The sequence below is a fragment of the Carcharhinus amblyrhynchos genome, chromosome 3 (genome assembly GCF_965287045.1).
Source record: "Carcharhinus amblyrhynchos chromosome 3, sCarAmb.v2.hapA, whole genome shotgun sequence".
NCBI lineage: Eukaryota > Metazoa > Chordata > Chondrichthyes > Carcharhiniformes > Carcharhinidae > Carcharhinus > Carcharhinus amblyrhynchos.
The window spans coordinates 12,660,235-12,684,230 of record NC_137326.1 but is presented as its reverse complement, the minus strand read 5'-3'; the positions used below and the strand labels follow the sequence as shown (position 1 = coordinate 12,684,230).

At 46.0% G+C, this 23,996-nt stretch overlaps 1 protein-coding gene across 5 annotated transcripts in view; it reads right to left on the bottom strand.

Annotated features, from left to right (window-relative positions):
* sema3fb (sema domain, immunoglobulin domain (Ig), short basic domain, secreted, (semaphorin) 3Fb) overlaps window positions 1–23,996 on the bottom strand; it is a 258,447-nt gene that overhangs the window by 12,736 nt on the left and 221,715 nt on the right. For all 5 annotated transcript variants that reach the window (XM_080181453.1, XM_080181449.1, XM_080181450.1 and 2 more), the window contains exons 10-15: window positions 11,590–11,659; window positions 9,229–9,373; window positions 6,262–6,484; window positions 5,330–5,418; window positions 3,680–3,721; window positions 2,099–2,256 (exon numbers count right to left, since the gene is read on the bottom strand). In XM_080181453.1, the coding sequence (XP_080037579.1) occupies window positions 2,099–2,256; window positions 3,680–3,721; window positions 5,330–5,418; window positions 6,262–6,484; window positions 9,229–9,373; window positions 11,590–11,659 (727 nt within the window). The remainder of the gene's footprint in view (window positions 1–2,098; window positions 2,257–3,679; window positions 3,722–5,329; window positions 5,419–6,261; window positions 6,485–9,228; window positions 9,374–11,589; window positions 11,660–23,996) is intronic.

Below are 23,996 nucleotides of genomic sequence, written 5' to 3'. Positions count from 1 at the left end.
GATGACAACCTCTTGTCATTGAAATCAAAACACATTGGCATCAATGTTTGTGGGGCGGTGCTATTGCAGAATGCACATCTGACTAACAGCTGTAGCATTTCATGGAGAAGTGTCCATCTGAGACAGTTCAATGTGAAAAACACTACTTAAAAACCAGAGGTTTCATATTTCATTGTAAGTAAACTCTTGCAAGTTGTTTATTGTAGATCATTTTGGTGTGGTCCCAAGGGAACAGAAATCAGGGTGATTCATTCCTGATGCCTTATTAACTTCACTTGAATTTATATATCCCTGCTGTACTTCTATTATGTGACATTACAGAGTTAGCTGCACTTGTTTGCAAGTTTTGTCATTTATATCTCATTCTCTGCGCTAAAATTTCTTCCAAATCTAAGTATTGCATTGATTGCATAGCTGGTGGGAGCGTTCAAAAATAGCCAGATAGTGGGTAGTCAGAATCTTCTTCCCAGGGTGGAACAGTCATTTACGAGGGGGCATAGGTTTAAGATGAGAGGGGCAAGGTTTAAAAGAGATGTACAAGGCAGATTTTTACACGGAGGATGGTGGCTGTCTGGAAGTCACAACTCGGGGAGGTAGTGGAAGCAGATACAATGGTGACTTTTAAGGGGCATCTTGACAAATACATGAATAGGATAGGAATGAAGGGATATGGACCCCGGAAGGGTAGGGGGTTTTAGTTCAGTCGGGCAGTCGGGCAGTCTTGGAGGGCCGACAGGTCTGTTCCTGTGCTGTAATTTTCCCTGTTCTTTGATTGGTTCATGGGATGTGGACATCGCTGGCTAGGCCAGCATTCATTGCCACTCTCTAGTTGCCCTTGAGAAGGTGATAGTGCGCCACATTCCTGAACTGTTGCAGTCCACATTGTGTTGGTACACTTCCAGTGCTGTTAGGGAGGGAGTTTCAGTATGTTGATGCGGTGACACTGAAGAAACCGTTGATATATTTCCAGGTAAGAACGGTGCGTGGCTTTGAGGGGAACTCACAGGTGCTTGTGTTCCCATTAGGGCTACCTCCTTATTCAGGAGGAATTCCTGCCTCGGAGAGCTCCCAGTCAATCAGATTGGCTGATAGCTCTTCAGTGCCTCCAGGCACAGTGCTGCAGTGGCCAGAAGAGGCATTGCAGGGAGCTGCCTGGAACAAAGTCTCGGGGCCCGGAGGACAGTAAGTGACAGGGGTCCCAGGTCAGGGAGGATAGGGAATGTCTGGGAAATCATGAAGTAGGGAGGGGGGGGGGGAATCACTCAGGGTCGTTAGGGATAAGCCGGGGTGAATGAGGCCTAGATGTCACTGGGCCTTAAGGGGAAAGTGACCCCAGTCAGCAGTGACCTTTTGATGGAACCCCTTGCCCCCATCCACAACCCCACCTTTCCATCCCAAGATTGAACTTTGTTTTTCTCCGATCTTCTCCCTGAGAACCATCATCTGCACACCAGCCTAAAAATTGAGCCAGGGTGGGAAAAGGCCCTAAAGTGACATTAAAAGGCCACTTAGGAGCCTTAACTTGGGCAAAGATGGTCTTCCCCTCAGTGGCCCTGCCTGCCCCAGTGTAAAATTACCACCAGGTTGGGGTGGGCAGATACCAGAGGGCATCCCACTCGTGCAATTTCACACAACTCCCTATTATTGATAGACTGTTAATCTTGAAACTCAGTGAATGTTCTGGGGACCCAGAACAGCAGATGGTGGAATTTGAATTCAATAAAAAATGTCTGGAATTCAGAATTGACTGATGACCATTGTCGATAGTCAGAAAAAAAACTCATCTGGTTCCTTCAGGGATGGAAAGCTGCCATCCTTACCTGGTCTGGCCAACATGTGACTCCAGAGCCACAGCAATGTGGCTGACTCTCAACTGTCCTCGGGCAACTAGGGATGGACAATAAATGCTGGCCAGCCAGCGGCGCTCATGTCCCATGAATGAATAAGAGACTTGAACTATCTAAGTGGAATCGTGAAGCCCACAGGAAATGTGGAGACCGCCCCCCGGAACCAGATTCCTATATTGTGGCACTGAGCTGCCAATGGGCAACATGGCGGCTGAGTGAATGGCTCACTTTTGGTCCAGCGTATCATTTACCTTTTCGACGATGCTAAATATCTGGAGCAGGCTTTGCCATCCCAAGCACAATATGGATCTCTGGCGAGACAGCAGTCAGCGCAAGCCTCCCCGTAAACGTCACAGCGGTGAAGGGTGACCTGAGTAATGCCCAAGGTGGAGCCAACGTAGAGTTGTTGCTGTAAGAAGTGAAGAAGACATAAACATGAAGATCTAGCTCGGTCACAGTCTCTAAATAATATTTAGGATTGGAACATGGAAGAAAGACAGTTAATCTGTCTTCTAATCATTCATTGTAAACCACAACAGAAGGCATCGAGCACAAACATATATTTAACACATGGAAAAGTAATCAGGCTTGTTAAAATGTGCTGTTGTTTAACAATTGGCACCCACTTGACGCGAGATCATGTTCTAAGTGTGTAAAACTGGAGTTCATCTGCACAGAGCAGATTGGATTCACAATTAATTTGATCTGATTTGATCTGATTTATTATTGTCAAATGTATTAGTATAATGTGTGCGTTATACAGACAAAGCACACCGTACACAAAAAAGGAAACAAGAGTGCAGAGTATGGTGTTACAGTCATAGCTAGGGTGTCGAGAAAGATCAGCTTAATGCAGGGTAGGTCCATTCAAGAGCCATAACTGACATGCCAAATTTCCTCAGTCTTCTGAGAAAGCTGAGATAAAAAAGGGCAGGCGGCCAGATCTGTGAGTAAATCGCTTCCTCACTCAAGCAAGTAAATGGTCAGCGTTAAAGTTTATTTATTAGTGTCACAAGTAGGCTTACATTAACACCGCAATGAAATTGCTGTGAAAACTCCCTAGTCGCCACACTCCGGCACCCGTTCAGGTACACTGAGGGAGAATTTAGCATGGCCAATGCACCTAACCAGCATGTCTTTCGGACTGTGGGAGGAAACTGGAGCACCCGGAGAAAACACACCGACTTGGGAAGGAAGTACAGACTCAGCACAGAGAATGATCCAAGCTGGGAATCAAACCCGGGCCATGGTGCTGTGGGGCGCAGTGCTAACCACTGTGCCACCCTGTAGACCAATGTCCTGAGAAAGGGGGAAGGTAGTAAACTAAAATATGAGACAGGAAGAAACTCAACCCTTGAAATCGGAAGTGGAACAGTTCCAGGTAGGGTGGGGGGGGGGGGGGGGGGCGGGGAGCAATATGGATTTGAAGATAAAAAATGCTGGAAAATCTCAGCAGGTCTGACAACATCTGTGTAGAATCATAGAATCCCTACAGTATAGAAGGAGGCCATTCGGCCCACTGACCCTGCGCTGACATCAATCCAATCCTACCCCCGTAACCCTGACTCGAAAAGCTGACTCTATTCTCTCTCTCTCCACAGATGCTGTCAGACTTGCTGAGATTTTCCAGCATTTTCTATTTTTGTTTCAGATTCCAGTAACCACAGTATTTTGCCTTTATGGATGTGAAGATACAAGGTTTATCAGAGAGTGCCTTGCGTCTGCTTTCCTCTGTTTGAACAATGAAACTAATCTCCACAATTTGATTCATTTTTTATTTTCAACCGACATGTTATTACAACTTATCAGTAAAGTGGTTAAGTAATTGTTACCCTTTTAGATGAGATCTTCATTGTCTTTACTTCAGTTGGCATCTGAAAGATTAAATGTTTGAACTTGTCAACACATGGCAGGATCTAAAGTTTATTTATTAGTGTCATGAGTAGGCTTACATTAACACTGCAATGGAGTTACTGTGAAAATCCCCTAGTCGCCACACTGAGGGAGAATTTAGCATAGACAATGCACCTAACCAGCATGTCTTTTGGACTGTGGGAGGAAACCGGAGCACCCGGAGGAAACCCACACAGACACGGGGAGAGCATGCAGATTTCACACAGACAGTGACCCAAGCCGGGAATCGAACCTAGCGCAGTGCTAACCGCCCATCTGTAAAGGATCTGTACAAGTGTGATGGTATATTAAGAGGCAGGTTTACTTTTAAAAAGTGGTGTAATTGTTTCGCGGCAAGCAGCCAAGCTTCTATTGTTGCTGACGAGTTGAGGCTGGATTTGTCTAAGGGTTATGGGGAGAGGGCGGGAATGTGGAACTGAGCCACGACAGATCAGCCATGATCTTATTGAATGGCGGGGCAGGCTCGAAGGGCTAGATGGCCTACTCCTGCTCCTATTTCTTATGTTTTAATGTTCTTATGATCTCCCCTGCTCCCAGGTGGAGGATGGGGTGCGGTGGAAATGTAGGAGCTGGGGGGCAGTAGTGGGGGAAGATACCTTTGGGGGCTGGTGCAATTCGATCCTCTGAAAACCAATACTTAATAAGGCAGGAGGCTTGAAAGAAAATAGGGAGGGTGGGTGGGGGAAATTGTAGGGAGGGGGGTTGGGTGGAGAGGCTGGGGATGTAGCTGAGGGAACCTCTGTGTTCTCGAGGGATAGGAAGTGGTTGTCAAATGTTCTCTTTATTAAATTAGTGACAGGAAACATTTTTAAAAGAAGGAAAAACAGTATTTAAACAGGGCTAATGTTTTGCAGAGTTGTCGTGTTGACCTGTATCTGGTTTAATGCCACGAAGTATTAGATATCAGATTTTTGGGGGATTGTCTTGGAATTGAGTCTGCAGAGCGTGGAATGCATAACGCCAGTCAGGGGAGCTGAGGCAGGGATCACTGCGTCTGTTAAAGGGTGAGTCGACAGCAACCTAAAGCAAAGGGAGATGTCGGCCAGTGTGGTGGCACAGTGGGATTCATTCTGGATTGCTTTGGGAAAGAGCCAGGAGTGACATGACGGGCTGAATGACCTCAATCTGCACCAAAATCTTCGGTTTTCCCCGTTTAACTTGGTTTCAAAATCTGAGAAACCTCAGGCGGGACTTTCTGGCCATTCCTGCCAGGGTGATTTTCCATTCCCCCCCCTTCCCCCACTGTGGGTTCCCCAGTCGCAGAGGGTGCGAACAATGAGCAAGCCTGCTGACAGCGGCGGGACTGGAAACTCCCAATGACGGGCCACCTCCACTTACACAAAACACACCGCGGGGGAAGGGGGAAAATCCCGCACAAGCTTAAAATATGTCCAATATCCCCAGGAATGTTCTTGCCCTTTCTGAATGGCAGATTTGCTGTCAGTTAAGCAGGTTTTTTTTTAAAATATCCATTTGTGGGAGGTGGGATTCGCTGGCTAGGCCAGCATTTTATTACCCATCCCCTAATTGTGCTGTTAGTGAACCAGATTAAGGAGGTTAACAGTGACCTTGAAAACCTCGACTTCTTCAAGAATCAGCTCCTCGGTTTCCATGTCATCCTTGGGGAGTACGATCACTTTCTGCACTGTTCCACGATCTGAAGGGAAAGGCAAAATGAAGAGCTGAAGTGTGGCATCTCACCTTTCTCCTGGGACATTATACTTTCATGGTAAACAGACTGCAAAACTTAGAGTACATTGCGGAGGTTCTGTGAGATCGAATTTGCAGTCGAGCTTAAAATACAGACATTAGGGAGAATGTAAAATGTCGTTATGATGAGTTAAATGGGGGGGAGAATCATAGAATTTGGACAGTGCAGATGGGGGCTACTCGGCTCATTGAGTCTGCTCTGATCTACCCTTTTATCTTCCCCAGGCCATGTCCCTATAACTCCACATATTGACACCACTAATCTACACATGTGGGACACTTAGGAGCAACTTAGCATGGCCAATCCCCCCAACCTGCACACCTTTGGAGGGTGGGAGGAAACCAGAGCACTTGGAGGAAACCCAAGCAGACACGGGGAGAACAGGCAGTGACCCAAGCTGGGAATTGAACCCATGTTCCTGGTGTAGTGAGGCAGCAGTGCTGACCACTGTGCCACCAGGCCGCCCTAAGAACAACACATTAGCAGTTCATCACTTTAACCTTTTGTTCACCTTGTCAACTTGGGTCTAATTTTCATTCTATTCCCCTTGTTTGGGAGTCCCCCTGCAGAGGAAGTTGCCCCTTCTGATTTACCCCATCAAACTTCCTTTATTTATTTCAATTTTTAATCACCATTGTTTCACTGCAGTGTCTTCTCTAATGTCTCTAACCTCCCCCCCATTCACTCTGTTCCTTCTAATACCTCCCCCCCCCACCCACCCACTTTGTTCCCCCTAACTCACACTATCTGGGCAAGGTAAGAGTTAATTTTCTAAACTGGATCCTTTACCTGTTCCGAGGAATAGGACCTCGTACCGTCCGTCCGCTGCATCCACCTGATCCACTGTGATGGTGGTGAACTCATAATCGACGTTGGTCCTGACCACCAGAGGGCGCTTGTGGACTGGGTAGATGGCATTGTACATGGTGGGATGGTTCCTCATGAAGTTGATCACTTCGTCCGGGTAATCCTTTGTGGATTTCATTGAAGGGGTAAAGGTGCCTCCGGGACACTGCAAGAGATATTGGAAAAAGAAGTCTCACCAGATCCTTTCACAAACTATGTTTCAGTTTTTGGACAGATGTATTTTATTCCAATGTCCCTTACTGATCTTGTGCTATTGTGATCATGAATGGCTGTCCTGTCCAGTGTCTTGGCCAATATTGCCTCCCAGACAAAAATACTGCAACATTACCTGGTCAATGTCATATTGCTGTTTGTGAGATCTTGCTGCGTGCATGCTGGCTTCTATGGTTCTTAAATTACATCTGTGAGTACACTTCACAAGCACTTCACTGGCTGCAAAGTACTTGAAGCATCGCTGTGACCATGCCTCGAGTATTTTGTGCAGTTTTGGTATCCTTATCTGAGGACGGATGTCCTTGCTACAGAGGGAGCACAGCGAAGGTTTACCAGGCTGATTCCTGGGATGGCAGGTCTGTCATATGAGGAGAGACTAAGTCAGTTAGGATTATATTCACTGGAGTTTAGAATGAGAGGGGATCTCATAGGAACTTATAAAATTCTAACAGGGTTAGACAGGGTAGATTCAGAAAGAAAGTTCCCGATGGTGGGGGAGTCCAGAACTAGGCGTCATAGTTTGAGGATAAGGGGTAAACCTTTCAGAACTGAGGTGAGGAGAAATTTCTTCACCCAGAGGGTGATGAATGTGTGGAATTCACTACCACAGAAAGTAGTTGAGGCCAAAATGTTGTCTGATTTCAAGAAGAATTTACATATCGCTCTTGGGGCTAAAGGGATCGAATTATAAATTCCACAGTGCAGAAGGGGGCTGTTTGGCCCATCGCGTTTGCACCAACCACAATGCCACCCAGGCCCAGTCGCCCATGCATTTACCCTAGGTAGTCCCTCTGACACAACGGGCAAGTTAGCACGACAAATCCAACTAACCCTCACATTTTTGGATCAAGGGATATGGGAGGAAAGGGGGAAATCAGGATATTGAATTTGATGATCAGTCATGATCATAATGAATGGCAGAGCAAGCTTGAAAGGGCAAATGGACTTCTCCTGCTTCTAGTTTTTATGCTAGTACGTTTCTATTCTGAGGTCTATATAAACCCAGGTTCTTTCTTTAACATTATTGGAGGAAAGTATGGTGGGGGTGGGGGGTGGTGTTGCCGGGGTGAGTGGGAGTGGGGCTGGGGCTGGGTAGGGGGTGAATGTGGTGACATTGTTGGACACGCCATCTTTGCAATGTTGTTTGTGCACATTTATCATCGCCACGGGTCTCCAGGTCAAGTGTTGCAGTAGATAAACACAAAGTAAGGCTCGCCTCCATGCACTCCAGCCTCATAAACTGTCATCTAGCTGCCTGATATCACGACCCATTTGAAGCTGTCAACTCACAACCACTGGGGTGGTTTAACCTCATTTCTGTGTGAACATTCCTCTCCCTTTGCCTGTTCCCAGACGTGTGGGATTGTACAGAATATTTCGTTCTACTTTTTCCTTCAGCAGTAACAGCCTGTCTGTTCAGGTGACATCATTGACAGGGAGGTGTCTGGAAAGTTCTGGAATGGTTCCCATCCACCACAATGGTTTGGTCTACAGCATTGATCTATCTGGAGCCTCCCTAGCCTGGGAAAACACAGATACCGAGTGCGTGATGCCAGTGACTAGCCAGCCCATTCACCTTCGGAAAAAATTGCCTCAGAAAGTCAAATTACCTGATTGCTGCCCTTAATAACTGGGCAAGAGTTTACAACAGGAACTGGCCGGTCAGGGGGAAATTTCAACCAAGTCCTTGGCGAGGAGGGAGGATAAGGCTGTATTAGCCCTGGCTGCTTGGAGTGAGATTTGTCTGGTCTGCTCACTCTGCCCATGAGAGGTAGGTACCAAAAGGGAGAAAGAGTCTTCAGGAAGCTAAACTGGGGGAGGTTTGATTTGATTTGATTTGTTATTGTCGCACGTATTAGGATACAACGAAAAGTATTGTTTCTTGAACACAATACAGACAAAGCATACCGTTCATAGAGAAGGAAAGGAGAGGGTGCAGAATGTAGGTTTACAGGCATAGTTAGGGTGTAGAGAAAGATCAACTTAATGCGAGGTAGGTCCATTCAAAAGTCTGTAGGGAAGAAACTGTTCCTGAGTCTGTTGGTACATGACCTCGGGCTTTTGTTTGTTTTTCCTCAGGCTTTTGTTTCTTTTTCCTAACGGAAGAAGGTGGAAGACAGTATGTCTGGGGTATGTGGGGTCCTTAATTATGCTGGCTGCTTTTCCAAGGCAGTGAGAAGCGTAGATGGAATCAATGGGTGGGAGGCTGCTTTGCGTGATGGATTGGGCTACATTCACGACCCTTTGTAGTTTCTTGTGGTCTTGGGCGGAACAGGAGCCAGAATAAGCTGTGATACAACCAGAAAGAATGCTTTCTATGATGCATCTGTAAAAGTTGCTGAGGGTTGGAGCTGACATGCTGAATTTCCTTAATCTTCTAAAAAAGTGGAGGCGTTGGTGGGCTTTCTTAACTATTATGTTGGCTTTTCGTCTTGTGAAAGAGCAGTGGACATGAGGGACCCTCTGAATGAATCTGTCATGGAGGGACACTGTGGGGAGGGGTTCGATTCCCGCTCTGGAAAGTGATGCCTATATCACCAACATTAATGGATGGAAAAGCTGTTTGAGTGTTGGCTGTCAGACTTGGAGATCCAGCCCATAGACATCTTATCCCACCCCCACCCCGGTTGATGCTGAACAGAAAGATTTATCTTGTTAGTGAAGAAAGCTACTCACAGTGCCGGGCCTGGGGTATGGTATCTTCCCCGTGTAAGGCATCCACTGGTAATTTGGCCCCTCTTTGTGTGCGAAGGGCCCATTAAAGACAGTCCGGATGTCGGTCATCGAATAGACACACACAGCGGAGCCTTTGAAGACTGACCTGTTGGCAGGAAAGAAATCTCCCGTCAGAGAACACAGGATGATTCGAGGCTTTTAAAACAACGGTAACAGCCATGGGTTTGACACCAAGAAAACTGTTGGATTAACACCTCTTCTACAGCACGAAGAAAGGAATTTTGTCTGAATAATTTGGTACACCAATGCTACACAGTGTCATATCGTGACAGCATGAGGGCAGCACAGTGCTTAGCACTGCTGTCTCACAGCGCCAGGGAACCTGGTTCGATTCCGGCCTCGGGTCACTGTGTGGAGTTTGCATGTTCTCCCCGTGTCTGTGTGGGTCTCCTCCGGGTGCTCCGGTTTCCTTCCACACTCCAAAGATGCACAGGGTTCAGTTGATTGGCCATTTTAAATTGCCCCTTAGTGTCGGGGGGATTAGCAGAGTAAATACACGGGGTTACGGGGATAGGGCCTGGGTGGGATTTTGCTGGTGAAGGCTCAATGAGCCGAATAGCCTCTTTCTGCACTGTTGGGATTCTATGATGATTAACAAAGGCTTTAGAACGGTGGGACTTCAGTTCATGGTGGGCATCATCCAAGGGAGATACAGCCCTCTGTGGTTCTTAGAAGCATAGTAAAGTTACAGCACAGAAAGAGACCATTCAGCCCATCACATCTGTTTCCTGTGACTCATTTACATTTTAATTCTGACTAGAAATTGGGATCGTGCAGATTGGGCACTCCCGCTGTTCCAGGACCATGTCCTAGCTTGACTCTCATTGACATGATGGGACAGTGGTTAAAGTTTAGGAGCAACATTTAACTTGTTGTCCAACAAAGTCCTCACTGAACAAATGCTTTTATCACTCGACCCTCCTTCACTTTCTATCTCCACAATGATGGTCAGGAATAGAGGCAAAGGCATTTAAAGCACAGACGGAGTCCATTTGGCCCATTGCATCTGTACTAGCTTCCTATGGCAGCCATCCAATAGTAATCCTATGCCATGCCCTTTCCCCATGCCTTCAGATACTGATCTAACTTTCCTTTAACAGTTGCACTAGTGTCTGTTTCAGTCATTCCCTGTGGAATTCACATTCCAGGAACACTCGACATGAACACATTTTCCTCACTCTCTCCCTCTATTCTCCTAACATCAAGGGTGAAGGTTTCCTGTCTGGCCCGCCACGGGAACGGTAGAGAGCAGGACAGGACCGTGCAAAGGTCTGTTGTCCTTAGGCAGGATTTTCTGGGTCTTGGTGCGAGGGGGATGGAAAATCCCACCCCTAAAGTCCCGACTGACTGAAGTCACTGAGACTTTGTCAATTATGTTTATGGCTCCCTGTGTACCACAGGAGGTAATGGCATCTCCCATTTACCTGTCAGTAACAGCATTGTAAGTGGATGTGCTTGCTGACAGGGCAGGGCTGTGTATCAACAGCTACAAGGGATGGCGCCATAAGGCAGACTTTCATCTGTTTCCATAGCTAGTAATCCCTGGAACAGCTCACTAATCTGTCACCAGAGGCTTATAGCTTGAGGGAAGGATCTCCACATCATGTGTGGCTGGTCAGGAGTCTCTCCTGCTCTTACTGCCAGCCACTGGCGTGGTTTAAACTGATTTTCAGGTTGATGCACTCAACCTGTTTGACCATGTTATGAATACATTTCTGCCAAAGGGTCATCCAGATTTGAAACATTGCCTCTATTCTCTCTCCACAGATGCTGCCAGACCTGCTGAGATTTTCCAGGACTTTTCCTTCTTTGATTCAGATTCCAGCATCCGCAGTGTGTTGCATTTATCAACGGACCTTCCTTGGCCATCTAGTCCTGGGGTGGGACTGGAACCCGGAGCTTCTGGCTCAGAGGCAGGGACACCAACCCATTGCGTCACAAGATCTCCCTGCAGAATCGTACTTTCGGATGGGACTAGGTTAACAGTGGGCCCCTGCTCACTGCTTTGGACACTGGTAGAGAGGCTAGAATTCTGTCACAGAAGAAAAGGGGATGGATACAGGTACGAGACCCAGAGATGAGGGAATGGTTCTAACCAAATCAATGCTGAATTCCATCCATTCAAATTCCTAAATCCAAGCAATCTCTTCAACCTGAATATTGAACGCATGGGAATGGGAAGTATTGGTGAATAATTCTGCAGAGTAAGGTCGCGTCTGAAGGAGAAATTTGTTAATTTCCAGCCTTGCCAATTCGACATGGCTTTTTCTCCATTTCCCGACTGAAGGGCAGGTTACCTACCCTGAGGCAGAGAACACGGCATAGATAATTGGATTCCTTGCATCTTGGGTTTGCTGCACAAATATATCCTCTGGGGGAAACAAAAAGAAGAAGCATTACTTATCATCAGCTCAGAGCTTTGGGCATTTATATTTTATACAATTCCTGAAACACTCACCTCAGTGTTGAAAATGCTCTGCTGGTGAACACTAAATATTGCCAACCCTCCCTCCATCCCATACACTGATTCAAACTTAAGCTGAAAGTTTCAATACTTATTCTCTTAAGCAAAAGATATTTTGTCAGAAGTGCAACTGTGCTCCATCAAAACTCAACAAGACTGGGTTTAGCATGGCCAATCGTGGCCATGGGGATAGCACTTACACCAGTCCAACGCCGGCATACCCACATCATAGCACGGTGGCACAGTGCTTAGCACTGTTGCCTCACAGTAAGAAGTCTCACAACACCAGGTTAAAGTCCAACGGGTTTATTTGGTGGCATGAGCCACTAGCTTTCGGAGCGCTGCTCCTTCATTGTTCACAGCGCCAGGCACTAGCAGGTTCGATTCCTGGCTTGGGTCGCTATCTGTGTGGAGTTTGCACGTTCTCCCCATGTCTGTGTGCGTTTCCTCCGGGTGCTCCGATTTCCCCCCACAGTCCAAAGATGTGCGGGTTAGGTGAATTGGCCGTGCTAAATTCTCCCTCAGTGTACCCGAACAGGCATCAGGGTGTGGAGTGGAGGGGATTTTCACAGTAACTTTATTGCCGTGTGGATGTAAGCCTACTTGTGGCTAATAAATAAACCTTAAACCTGTACATCTTTAGAGTGTGAGAGGAAACCGGAGCACCTGGAGGAAACCCTTGCAGACACGGGGAGAATGTGCAAACTCCGCACAGACAGTGACCTGAGGCTGGAATTGAATCTGGGTTCCTGATGCTGTGAGGCGGCAGTGCTAATCATTGTGCCACAAGTGGAGTTCAAAGAAGGTGATAATATTCAAAGCATATAACATTAGAAACTCACCCTTCTTCCACTACTGCCCCCCTCCCCCACAACACACACTGCTCGTCACCCCTCCCCACACCAAGCCTGTTTGTATCTCATCACCTAGACTGCTTCCCATTGGGACTAATGAGTTTGCGAAAGCTGTATAATTATGCATCAGCAGCAAGACAGACTGCAGTATAATGAGGAGAAGAGAGAATTCTCTCAATGTTTTTACTGGTCAAAGACAGACCATTATGTTGAAATAAATGTTTCCTTAATGGTTATCAGGTCTCAGGAGTACCATAAACTAATCACAAAAGTCAGGAAGAGGTTGCTGATAGGTTTATAGATTATTGCATAACAATTCTCTGTTTAAAACTACCTAGAAAGACGGAGCTAATGAGTCAGGAGGAGTAGGGAGTGAGCCAGGAATCCTGCGAAGGAGCTTACCCATGACTCTGAAGAGACAACAGAGCTAATCAGGAATGCACGTATTACAGAGGCAGCCACAAGCCCACAGGGTAAATAACTACATCGAGATTACAACACAGAAACAAAGCCCATGGTCAAAACAGTCTATGCTGGCATTTATCCTCCACACGGGCAGTCACCTTCACCCCTCAGTCCTCCTTGATTTGATTTATTATTGTCACATGTATTGGGATATAGTGAAACGCGTTGCTTCTTGTGTGCTACACAGACAAAGCATACCTTTCATAGAGTACATAGGGGAGAAGGAAAGGAAAGGGTGCAGAATGTAGTGCTACAGTCATAGCTGGGGTGTAGAGAAAGATGACCTTAACCTATGGTAGGTCCATTCAACAATCTGATGACAGCAGGGGAGAAGCTGTTCTTGAGTCGGTTGGTACGTGACCTCAGACTTTTGTATCTTTCTCCTGACAGAAGAAGGTGGAAGAGACTATGTCTCGAGTGCAAGGGACCTTTGATTACGCTGGCTGCTTTTCTGAGGCAGTGGGGCGTGTGGATGGAATCAATGGATGGGAGGCTAGTTTGTATGATGGACTGGGCTTTGCTCACAATCCTTTGTAGTTTCTTTTATCCTATTTATTTATTTATTTATCATTGTCACAAGTAGTCTTACATTCACACTGCAATGAATTTACTGTGAAAATCCCCTAGTCGCCACACTCCCGTGCCTGTTCGGGTACACTGAGGGAGAATTTAGCACGGCCAATGCACCTAACCAGCACGTCCTTCAGACTGTAGGAGAAAGCCAGAGCACCCGGAGGAAACCCACATAGTTACGGGGAGAACATGCAAACTCCACACAGACAGTGATCCAAGCTGGGAATTGAACCCGGGCCCCTGGCTCTAAGAGGCAGCCGTGCGAACCACTGTGCCACCGCGTCTACCATAAAAAAAACACTCATCTGACCTATTCTGAAACACGGTCCCCTGCTTTATGTGGCAGTACACTTCACTCCTCATTCTGTGGAGAACGTATCTTCCATTTCTGTTAAATCACTTACATTTATTCCTCTATCTATTCCCTTTGTTCTGGACAGCCCCCCATGAGAATCAATCTGCTTCTGTCTATTCTCTCACATCCCTTCATAATCTGTAATTGTTTGATCAAATCACCCCATCATCACCTCAGTTCCAATATTTCAAATCATATTTATATTCGTAGTTCCTCACTACATGTGGCACCTGATGTATCAGTTTTATATTCTTCTTATGGAATAGAATAGAATCCCTACAGTTCAGAACGAGGCCATTCAGCCCAATGGATGGAATTTTCTGGCAGTGCTCGCCCAAAAACTGGAAAATCCTGCCCGCGGTCAACAGAACTTTGCATGGTCTGTCCTCTGCCTGCTACCATTCCCGGGGTGGACAGATCAGGAAAACTCCCCCATCATGTCTACACTGACTCTCTGAAAGAGCATCCCACAAAGGCCCAACCACTGCCCTACCCCCGTAATGCCATGCTTTTACCCCACTAATCCCCCTAACCTATATATCTTGGGGATGCTAAGGGACAGTTTAGCGTAGCCAATCCACCTAACCTGCACATTAGATTATGGGAGCACCTGGGGGAAACCCATGCAGCCACAGAGAGAATGTTCAAACTCTACACAGACAGTCACCCAAGGCCGGAATTGAACCTGGGTCCCTAGCACTGTGAGGCACAACCACTGTGCCACCGTGTCGCCCCGATAATCATATAATCTGGAACTCAAATCTGCACACAGTAATCCACACCTGCTCTCACTATGTGGTTCAGTACAGATACATGGTTGCATCTCAACTTTCATATTCCATACATACCGTCATTAACACTTTTATGAGCATATTCACTTAAGGTGCTGGATTTTACGAATTCAAAAGTCTCTTTGCTGTCCCCTAAATCCAGCTCTCCCCTATTCAAAGAACAACGTTGCTTTTCCTACCACCTCGCACTTTGGATTCTATCGTTTTTGCCCTTTACAAACCACCTTCGCTATAACCCCTCGCAGCTTCTCTGCAAGGTCAGAATTAACTCCTGTGTTTCTTATTTTAGTATCACCTGCAAATGAAGACCACTCTAGCCCTGTATCCAACCATTTGATATCCACGGTGAACTGAAGCAGTCTGGCATCTTCCGGGGCACCAGAGGAACCAGATGCAATTTTCATGTCTTCACAAGGAGAAATGAAGCTCAGTGTTGTACGGTTGGAAAGCTTTACCAGTTCAGGCAAGGCAGGATCCAAGTGCTGTTATTTTTAAAAGCAGATTTTGCTAAAATTTTGCTCTCGTCATCAGCTCTGATGAATTAACTTAACGGTATTTGTTTAAAAGTTGCTTTAGCCGCAGTATTTTGGGGATTTGCGTGGCCTGGTTAACCCTGTGATTTTTCAACTGGGGGTAAATTTCTCATCTCCAGCTGCTGGAGGCAAAACCAGTGGTGGCTCAACCTGGGCTTTTGTTAATGTGGGATACAGTATCATGCAGCTATTACAAATCTAACATCCATCCCTTGTGTCTATTATAATACTGGAATATAGCGTTTGACACATTATAAATGTACCACGTCATGTGTGTTTTGCCCAAAGGCAGGTTATTGGCTCATTGTCTGCAAATCCTGAGCTGTATTTATTCTCAGCAGCTTTTCACAGTGGATCATTTGCCGTTGCCTTTTACTCTGGGGGGGGCCATGGTGAGGAGGTGGGTCCCAAGTCTGTCTCAGCCGGAACAGGAATCGAACCCACGCTATTGGCATCATTCTGAGCCACACACTAGCCATCTGAGCTAACAATCTCTCATTATAAATATAAGGGCAACAAAAGACTGCTTACATTCAGAAATATTATTCCTGCGGTACAGTGCTTAGCACTACTGCCTCACAGCACCAGGGACCCGGGTTCGATTCCCGGCCTGGTCACTGTCTGTGCAGAGTCTGCACATTCTCCCCGTGTCTGCGTGGGTTTCCTCCGGGTGCTCCAGTTTCCTCCCACAGTTAGGTGCTAAATTCTCCCTCAGTGTACCCAGACAGGTACCGGAGTGTGGCAACTAGGAAATTCTCAGTTACTTCAGTTAATGGAAGCCTACTTGTGACACGAATAAATAAATGTGTGTATTTATTTGGTGAATGAAAAATGGATCTGATGAATATTCTATAAAGACTCTTAGCATTGTAAAGTACAATTATATAAATATTCACAATGGTCCCTCTTTGGCTGCGCTTGTGTGTCAGTCTCTGATACAAGTCTTGTCCTCTGGGTTCAGATTTAGTTGTATTATTAATGTCCTGAAAATCTTGTCTTCCTTCTGGCTGTAACCACTCTAGAGAAATTGATCTGGGCAGATTTAACCCATCTCCTAATGGCACCACTCCACAACACAAAATTGCCTGCAGTTCTGTATGAATTGGCACAGGGCTGACAAGCTTACTCAGAGGATGGCTGATGTGGGGAAGTGGAAAGCTTCACATCAATGCCTTCCGCAGCCTGAGGCAAATTGGACAGAGTCTAAGCGGCATGAGTGTAGAACGGGACCTGCATTATATCAGCTGCAGGTATGCTGGGTGCTGAGACCAGGGGAACAAACGGAGCAAAAGCGTATTGCAGCCCTGAACACCCAGTCCCCTCGCCTTGACAAATCAGTGCCTTGTGTTAAGTTAAAACAGAAAATGTTGAAGATACACAGAAGCTTAGTCCGGCATCTGAAAGAAAATTGAATGATTTAAAACAAAAACTGTGGCAGCGATTTCGCCCAAACATGAAGACGCAAACTGAGTGAGTGCCAGCTGTGCTCAGTGGGTACAACCATGGGCAAAAAACTGGCTTCACTAAGAGAAAAGAAAATTAAAGTTTATTTATTAGTTGGAAGTAGGCTTACATTAACACTGCAATGAAGTTATTGTGAAAATCTCCCAGTCGCCACACTGCATGCCTGCTTGGGTACACTGAGGGAGAATTTAGCACGGTCAATGTGCCTAACCAACATGTCTTTTGGACTGTGGGAGGAAACCAGAGCACCCGGAGGAAACCCACACAGACATGGGGAGGATGTTCAGATTCCACACAGACAATGACCCAAGCTGGAAACAGAACCTGGTTGCTGTGAAGCAGCAGTGCTAAGCACTGTGCTACCATGGCTGCCCTTGAACAGCCTTCTCAATTCTTCTCCTGTTTAATTTACAACGACATCATTCACCAGATGTCAATATATTGAAGTTAAAATTTATTTATTAGTGTCACAAGTAGGCTTACATTAACACTGCAATGAAGTTACTGTGAAAATTGCCCGGTCGCCACACTCCGGCATCTGTGTGGGTACATCGAGAGAGAATTCAGTATGGCTAATCCACCTAGCCAGCACACATTTCAGATTGTGGGAGTAAACTGGAGAGCCTGGTGGGAATCCACGCAGCCAACATGCAGACTCTACACAGACAGTGACCCAGGCCGGGAATTGAACCCAGGTCCCAGATGCAGTGGGCAGCAGTGCTAACCAATCTGCCATCCCAGGTACAGATGCTGGAATCCGAAACAAAAACAGAAAATCTCAGCAGGTCTGACAGCCTCTGTGGAGAGAGAATAGAGCCAACGTTCTGAGTCTGATCTATGTCAAAAGTTCATTCAGACTTCAAATGTTAGATCTATTCTCTCTCCCCACGGATGCTGTCAGATCGGCTGAGATTTTCCAGCATTTTCTCTTTTTGTTGCTGGGCCTGCTCCAGAGACTTGGGCACAAATGAGGCTGACACTGCAGTGTGGTACTGAGATGGGAGCTGCACTGTCAGAGACATCATCTTTCAGAGGAGGTTAACACAGATTATACAGCTTCTGGGAATGTTTTTCCAGCTCTTCCCACTGGCAAGATTTTCTGGTCTGGCCAATGGCAAGCCCCTGCCATGGGTTTCCTGGGGTGGTAAGGGAGTGGAATCAATGGGAAAACCCATTGACAGCAGCGGGACTGGAAGATCCCACTGATGGGCAATAGGAGATGGCCTCCCATCACCAAGAACAATGCCGTGGGGATGGAGGGCAGAAAATCCCCCATTACTACAGCAAGATACAGGATCTTGCTGTGTAGAAGTTGGCTGTCATATTACCCAGAAAAGTGGCCGCACTTCATTGGTTGTAAAAGTAGCTTGTGAGAGTGGCAAGGATAGATAAATTTTTGAATGGTAAAGGAATTAAGGGTTGTGGGGAGTGGGCGGGTAAGTGGAACTGAGTCCACAAAAAGATCAGCCATGACTGAAAGGCGGAACAAGCTCGAGGGGCCAAATGGCCTTCTACTGCTCCTAATTTTTATGTTCTTATGAAACCTTGAAGGTGTAAATAGAGCTAAGTAAATGCAGTTAGCCTGCCATGTGCCTGCAACATTTATAGCTTTTCTCTTCTTCCCTGGGCTATGTTTAGGTTGCCGCTCTCCCCCCATTGCTTCAGAGGATACTCGCCTGGTGACCATATCTTCCAGTGTACTATGAGAATGAGGTCTCCCTGGAAGGAAGCGTCTTTGCATCTTCCCCCTTCAATAACCAACTGACCTTGAAGAGTCAGTGGAAGGGTCTGGACAGCACTTTGGCCACAGCAATGGCATGTCTCAAATGACAGAATACTTTGCATTGAAACCCTTCTCTAAACAAACCATCCTTTTTTTTTGGAGGGGGTGGCTTTATTCCCCATTCCGAACCTACAGAAATAAAATCCTTTTCCAGCAATGAATTTGCCTTGCGATCCTGTGCTGCGGGATTGGGGAATACTCAAAAGCGAAGCCTTGTTTTTCACTCTGTCTTTGGGTGATATTTTTACAGGTGCTGTTGCGAACATACATACATCGACCCATTTCCCAAGATCTTTACCCTATCTCCCAGATAGACACTATTGTCATGACAGGACGACTACTTGAAAAATTCAATAACTTTAGACGTAGCAATGAATAAACATTCAAATGAAAAACACATTTCCCCACGCAGGAGCTACATCACGCTTCTCCCTCCCTTTCTCTAATAAAAAATTGTTTTCAAATATCCTCTCCCCCTCATTTGTGTTTCTCAGCATGGGCTTTTCCCCTGTCACTGTTTGTTTTTATTCATTCATGGGATGTGGGCATCAGTGACAAAGCTGGAAATTGTTGTCCATTCCTAACTGCCCTTGAACTGAATGGCTTTCTAGGCCACTCCACGGGCCAGTTACATAGAAATATAGAAACTAGAAGCAGGAATAGGCCATTCGATCCTGCTCCACCGTTCATTATGATAGTGGCTCATCATCAAATTCAATATCCTGATTCCCCCCTTCCCCCTATATCCCTTGATCCCTTTAGCCCCAAGAGCTATATCTAATTTCTTCTTGAAATCACGCAATGTTTTGGCCTCAACTACTTTCTGTGTATGTGGATTCGACATATTCACCATTGTCTGGGTGAACGCTATACATTTCCTATGGCTAACTCATCTAGCTTGCACATCTTGGGACACTAAGGGGCAATTAGCATGGCCAATCAACCTAAACTGCACATCTTCGGACTGTGGGAGGAAACCAGAGCACCCGGAGGAAACCTATGCAGACACAGGGAGTACGTGCCGACTCCACACAGACAGTCACCCAAAGCCGGAATCGAACACGGAGCTGTGAGGCGGCAGTGCCAACCCGTGTGCCACCGTACCACCCATCAAGAATAAAATATCCCCTTCCCAGTTGTCAAACTTCAGAGATGGGACATAGTAAGTACTGTCAAACCACTAGTTAACCTTTAGCTCTCACACCATTTAGAAGTCTAGTAACTTTGGCGTAGAATACAGGTTGCATGGAGTGTTCCGACTATTTTTTCTTGTTTAGACTTTGCAGTGAACGAGTAATTAAATGAGCTGTGGACACAGCTCTGCAAATTGGTTCATTTTAATCTGCAGTGCCTACAAATCCTGACATTCCTTGGCAAAGCAGCCGTGCAGTTACTAGGCCTCAACAATATAATCCGTACGTGCTTATTTTCCAGTAATAAATCAGAAACTCACCTTTGGCATGACCGAGTAACATGTAGAGACGCAACATGTAAAATGAGAACTCAAATTCCCCAACTGCACACATTATAGACTCGTTTTACACAAAGGTGTTTGGAGAAAAATGGCAGTGATTTGTTTTTTATCTGAGTATCTGCTGTCACGGCGTTCCATTGTGAGTTTGAGCAGTGCTTATTCTGGGTGTCTAACTATTAAAATAGGAAGAGGGGAAAATGTCAGAGTTTATGGTTTGGGAAATTTTCTTTCCTTCCCCCCCCGCGAGCTTTATTTTTTCATGTCACGATGAGGGCCTGTTGAAATGTGTGCAAATAGGTTTTTGGGGAGTGCCAGTGCTGGCAAGTTACCTCAGTAACAAGAAGGATTTGGCAGCTGTCCCAGGTTACAGTGAGGAAGGATGGAAGTTATCAACTGGTGTGACGGTGACCCGCAGAGGGAATGCTTTGCACTCCACCGACTCACTCACACAAACGGAAAGGAAAGGTCAAGCAACTTGCATTTTTATAGCAGCCTCAGCAAGTCTTTGAATCCTTGTTTGATTTGATTTATTACTGTCACATGTATTGGGACGGCGTGGTGGCACAGTGGTTAGCACTGCTGCCTCACTTTGCCAGGGATAAGAAATAAGAACATAAGAAATAGGAGCAGGAGTAGGCCATCTAGCCCTTCAAGCCTGCCCCGCCATTCAATAAGATCATGGCTGATCTGTCGTGGCTCAGTTCCACATTCCTGCCCTCTCCCCATAACCCTTAATCCCCTCGCTTATCAAAAACCCATCATCCCGCATCTTAAAAATATTTAGCGAGGCAGCCTCCACCACTTCAACGGGCAGAGAATTCCAGAGATTCACCACCCTTTGAGTGAAGAAGTTCCTCCTCAACGCCGTTCTAAACCGTCCCCCCCTCCCTTTATCTTGAGGCTGTGCCCCCTTGTCCTACTGTCCTTTCTGAGCTGGAAGAGTCTCTCCACCTCTATCCTATCCATCCCATTCATCATCTTATATGTCTCAATGAGATCTCCCCTCATTCTTCTAAACTCTAACGAGTACAAGCCTAGTTTATTCAGCCTCTCCTCATAGCTCAACCCCCTCAACTCCGGTATCAGCCTAGTAAACCTCCTCTGCACTCCCTCCAAGGCCAAAATATCCTTGCGCAAGTGCGGCGACCAAAACTGCACACAGTACTCCAGCTGCGGCCTCACCTGTGCCCTATACAGCTGCAGCAAGACCTCCCTACTTTTATATTCAATCCCCCTCGCTATGAAGGCCAGCATCCCATTAGCCTTCCTGACCACTTGCTGTACCTGCAGGCTGGGTTTTTGCGACTTCTGCACAAGGACCCTGTGGTCCCTCTGCACCGTTGCCTGCTGCAGTTATTCGCCACGTAAGTAATAGTCCTTCCTACCATTATTCCTACCAAAGTGGACCACCTCGCACCTGCCAACATTAAATTCCTTTTGCCAGTTCCTGGCCCATTCGCCCAGCCTATCTAGATCCTTCTGCAGACTCTCCACACCCTCCGCGCAATTTGAAGGAAGTTATCGCCAATTGCTACAGGATCTTGATCAGTTGGGCCAGTGGGCTGACCAATGGCAGATGGAGTTTAATTTAGGCAAATGTGAGGTGATGCATTTTGGTACATTGAACCAGGGCAGGACTTACTCAGTTAATGATAGGGCGTTGGGGAGAGTTACAGAACAAAGAGATCTAGGGGTACATATTCATTGCTCCTTGAAAATGGAGTCACAGGTGGACACAGTGGTGAAGAAGGCATTCGGCATGCTTGGTTTCATCGGTCAAAACATTGAATATAGGAGTTGGGACGTCTTGCTGAAGTTATACAAGACATTGGTAAGGCCACACTTGGAATACTGTGTGCAATTCTGGTCACCCTATTATAGAAAATTATTAAACTAGAAATAATGCAGAAAAGATTTAGTAGGATGCTACAGGGACTTGATGGATTGAGTTTTAAGGAGTGGCTGAACATAGACTGGGACTTTTCTCTCTGGAGCATAGAAGACATAGGTGACCTTATAGAAGTCTATAAAATAATGAGGGGCATAGACAAGGTAGATAGTCAATATCTTTTCCCAAAGATAGGGGAGTCTAAAACTAGAGGGCATAGGTTTAAGGTGAGAGGGGAGAGGTACAAAAGTGTCCAGAGGGACAATTTTTTCACACAGAGGGTGGTGAGTGTCTGGAACAAGCTGCCAGAGGATCCGGGTTTGTTTCCCAGCTTGGGTCACTGTCTGTGTGGAGTCTGCACGTTCTCCCCGTGTCTGCATGGGTTTCCTCCGGATGTTCCGGTTTCCTCCCACAGTCCGAAAGATGTGTTGATTAGGTGCGTTAGCCATGCTAAATTCTCCCTCAGTGTACCCAAACAGTGCCGGAGTGTGGCGATTAGGGGATTTTTACAGCAACTTCATTGCAGTATGAATATGAGCTTACTTGTGACACTAATAAATAATAAATAAACGTAATCATCTATAATGTTTGCACATTGAGGAAGTTGGACAATAGATGGATGAATCTCAATAATCTTAAAGATTGAACTCAAGCTGATCTGAAACAGTTGCCGTTTTGCAAATCTCTGAATCCAATCTACTGATTGAAAAGACTTTGTGCTCTATGGTTTGGAAACATGCAGTGCAATATCAGCGTTAGTGCAGAGCTGTGAAATCTCACTACTCATTTTTAACAATCACTTTTTTACCAGTCAAAATAAACAGTGGCTATCGCACAGTGCAATTTCAGATGTGAGTCCGGAATGTAGTCTGGCCAGAGTTGAGTTGGCTGTTTTTGCCCTGTTATAAGTGATAATGGTGCTTGTTCTAATACTCAACTGTCAAGAGAGGCTCCAGGAATGTTATAAGTCCCACTCCAAAATTGAAAAGTTACACTCGTTCCCTTCACATTGACGGATCCTGCATGTTGAAGCAGTGAAGCAACTCCCCAGCCCAGTGTTCTGATTGCTATCCCTCCCTATTTATGTATCAGTGTCACAAGTAGGCTTATATTAACATTGCAATGAAGTTACTGTGAAAATCCCCTAGTCACCACACTCCGGTGCCTGTTTGAGGGAAAATTTAGCATAGCTAATGCACCTAACCAGCACGTCTGTCGGACCATGGGAGGAAACCGGAGCACCCGCAGGAAACCCACGTAGACACAGGGAGAACATGCAGACTCCGCACAGACAGGGACCCAAGCTGAGAATTGAACCCGGGTCCCTGACACTGTGAGTCAGCAGTGCTAACCACTGTGCCACGGTGCCGTAACTTGTTCCCTGTATAAAATTTGAACTTCAAGCACCTACATTCTGGTTTTGGAATGGTATGACCAAATGGCAAATCCTTCAAATGCAATTATTAGAGTGAGGAAGTGCCTAAAACACCTTGCCCTTTCCACAGTTAATGTTAAGTGTCCTATGGTCAGGTACAGCGTAGGTCAGTTATCACTTGTAATCACTATCAGAAGTGTGTCCACTGTCATCAGGGTATATGTGTGTAATCACCAATGTCTAGGCCATTACTAAAGTAGCAATAGAGAAGGATTGATGAGTGTTTTCATGCAGATTTGTTCTGTTTGACATTGATACCCAGAGGCTGCTGATCCAATTGCCCCTTAATGATGAACACCATTAGCCTCACTGCTATCATTACTCCTAATGTGTTTGTAAATACATTCGGGAAGACTTCTCATTCCACAGCATGTCGAATGGACCTACCTTATATTAAGCTGATCTTTCTCTATACACTAGCTATGATGTAACAACACATTCTGCCCCCTCTCCTTTCCTTCTTTATGTATGATGTGGAGATGTCGGCATTGGACTGGGGTAGACATAGTAAGAAGTCTCAGAATATCAGGTTAAAATCCAACAGGTTTACGCAATGCCAGGTTAAACCTGTTGGGCTTTAACCTGGTGTTGTGAGACTTCTTAGTATTCTCTATGAATGGTATGCTTGT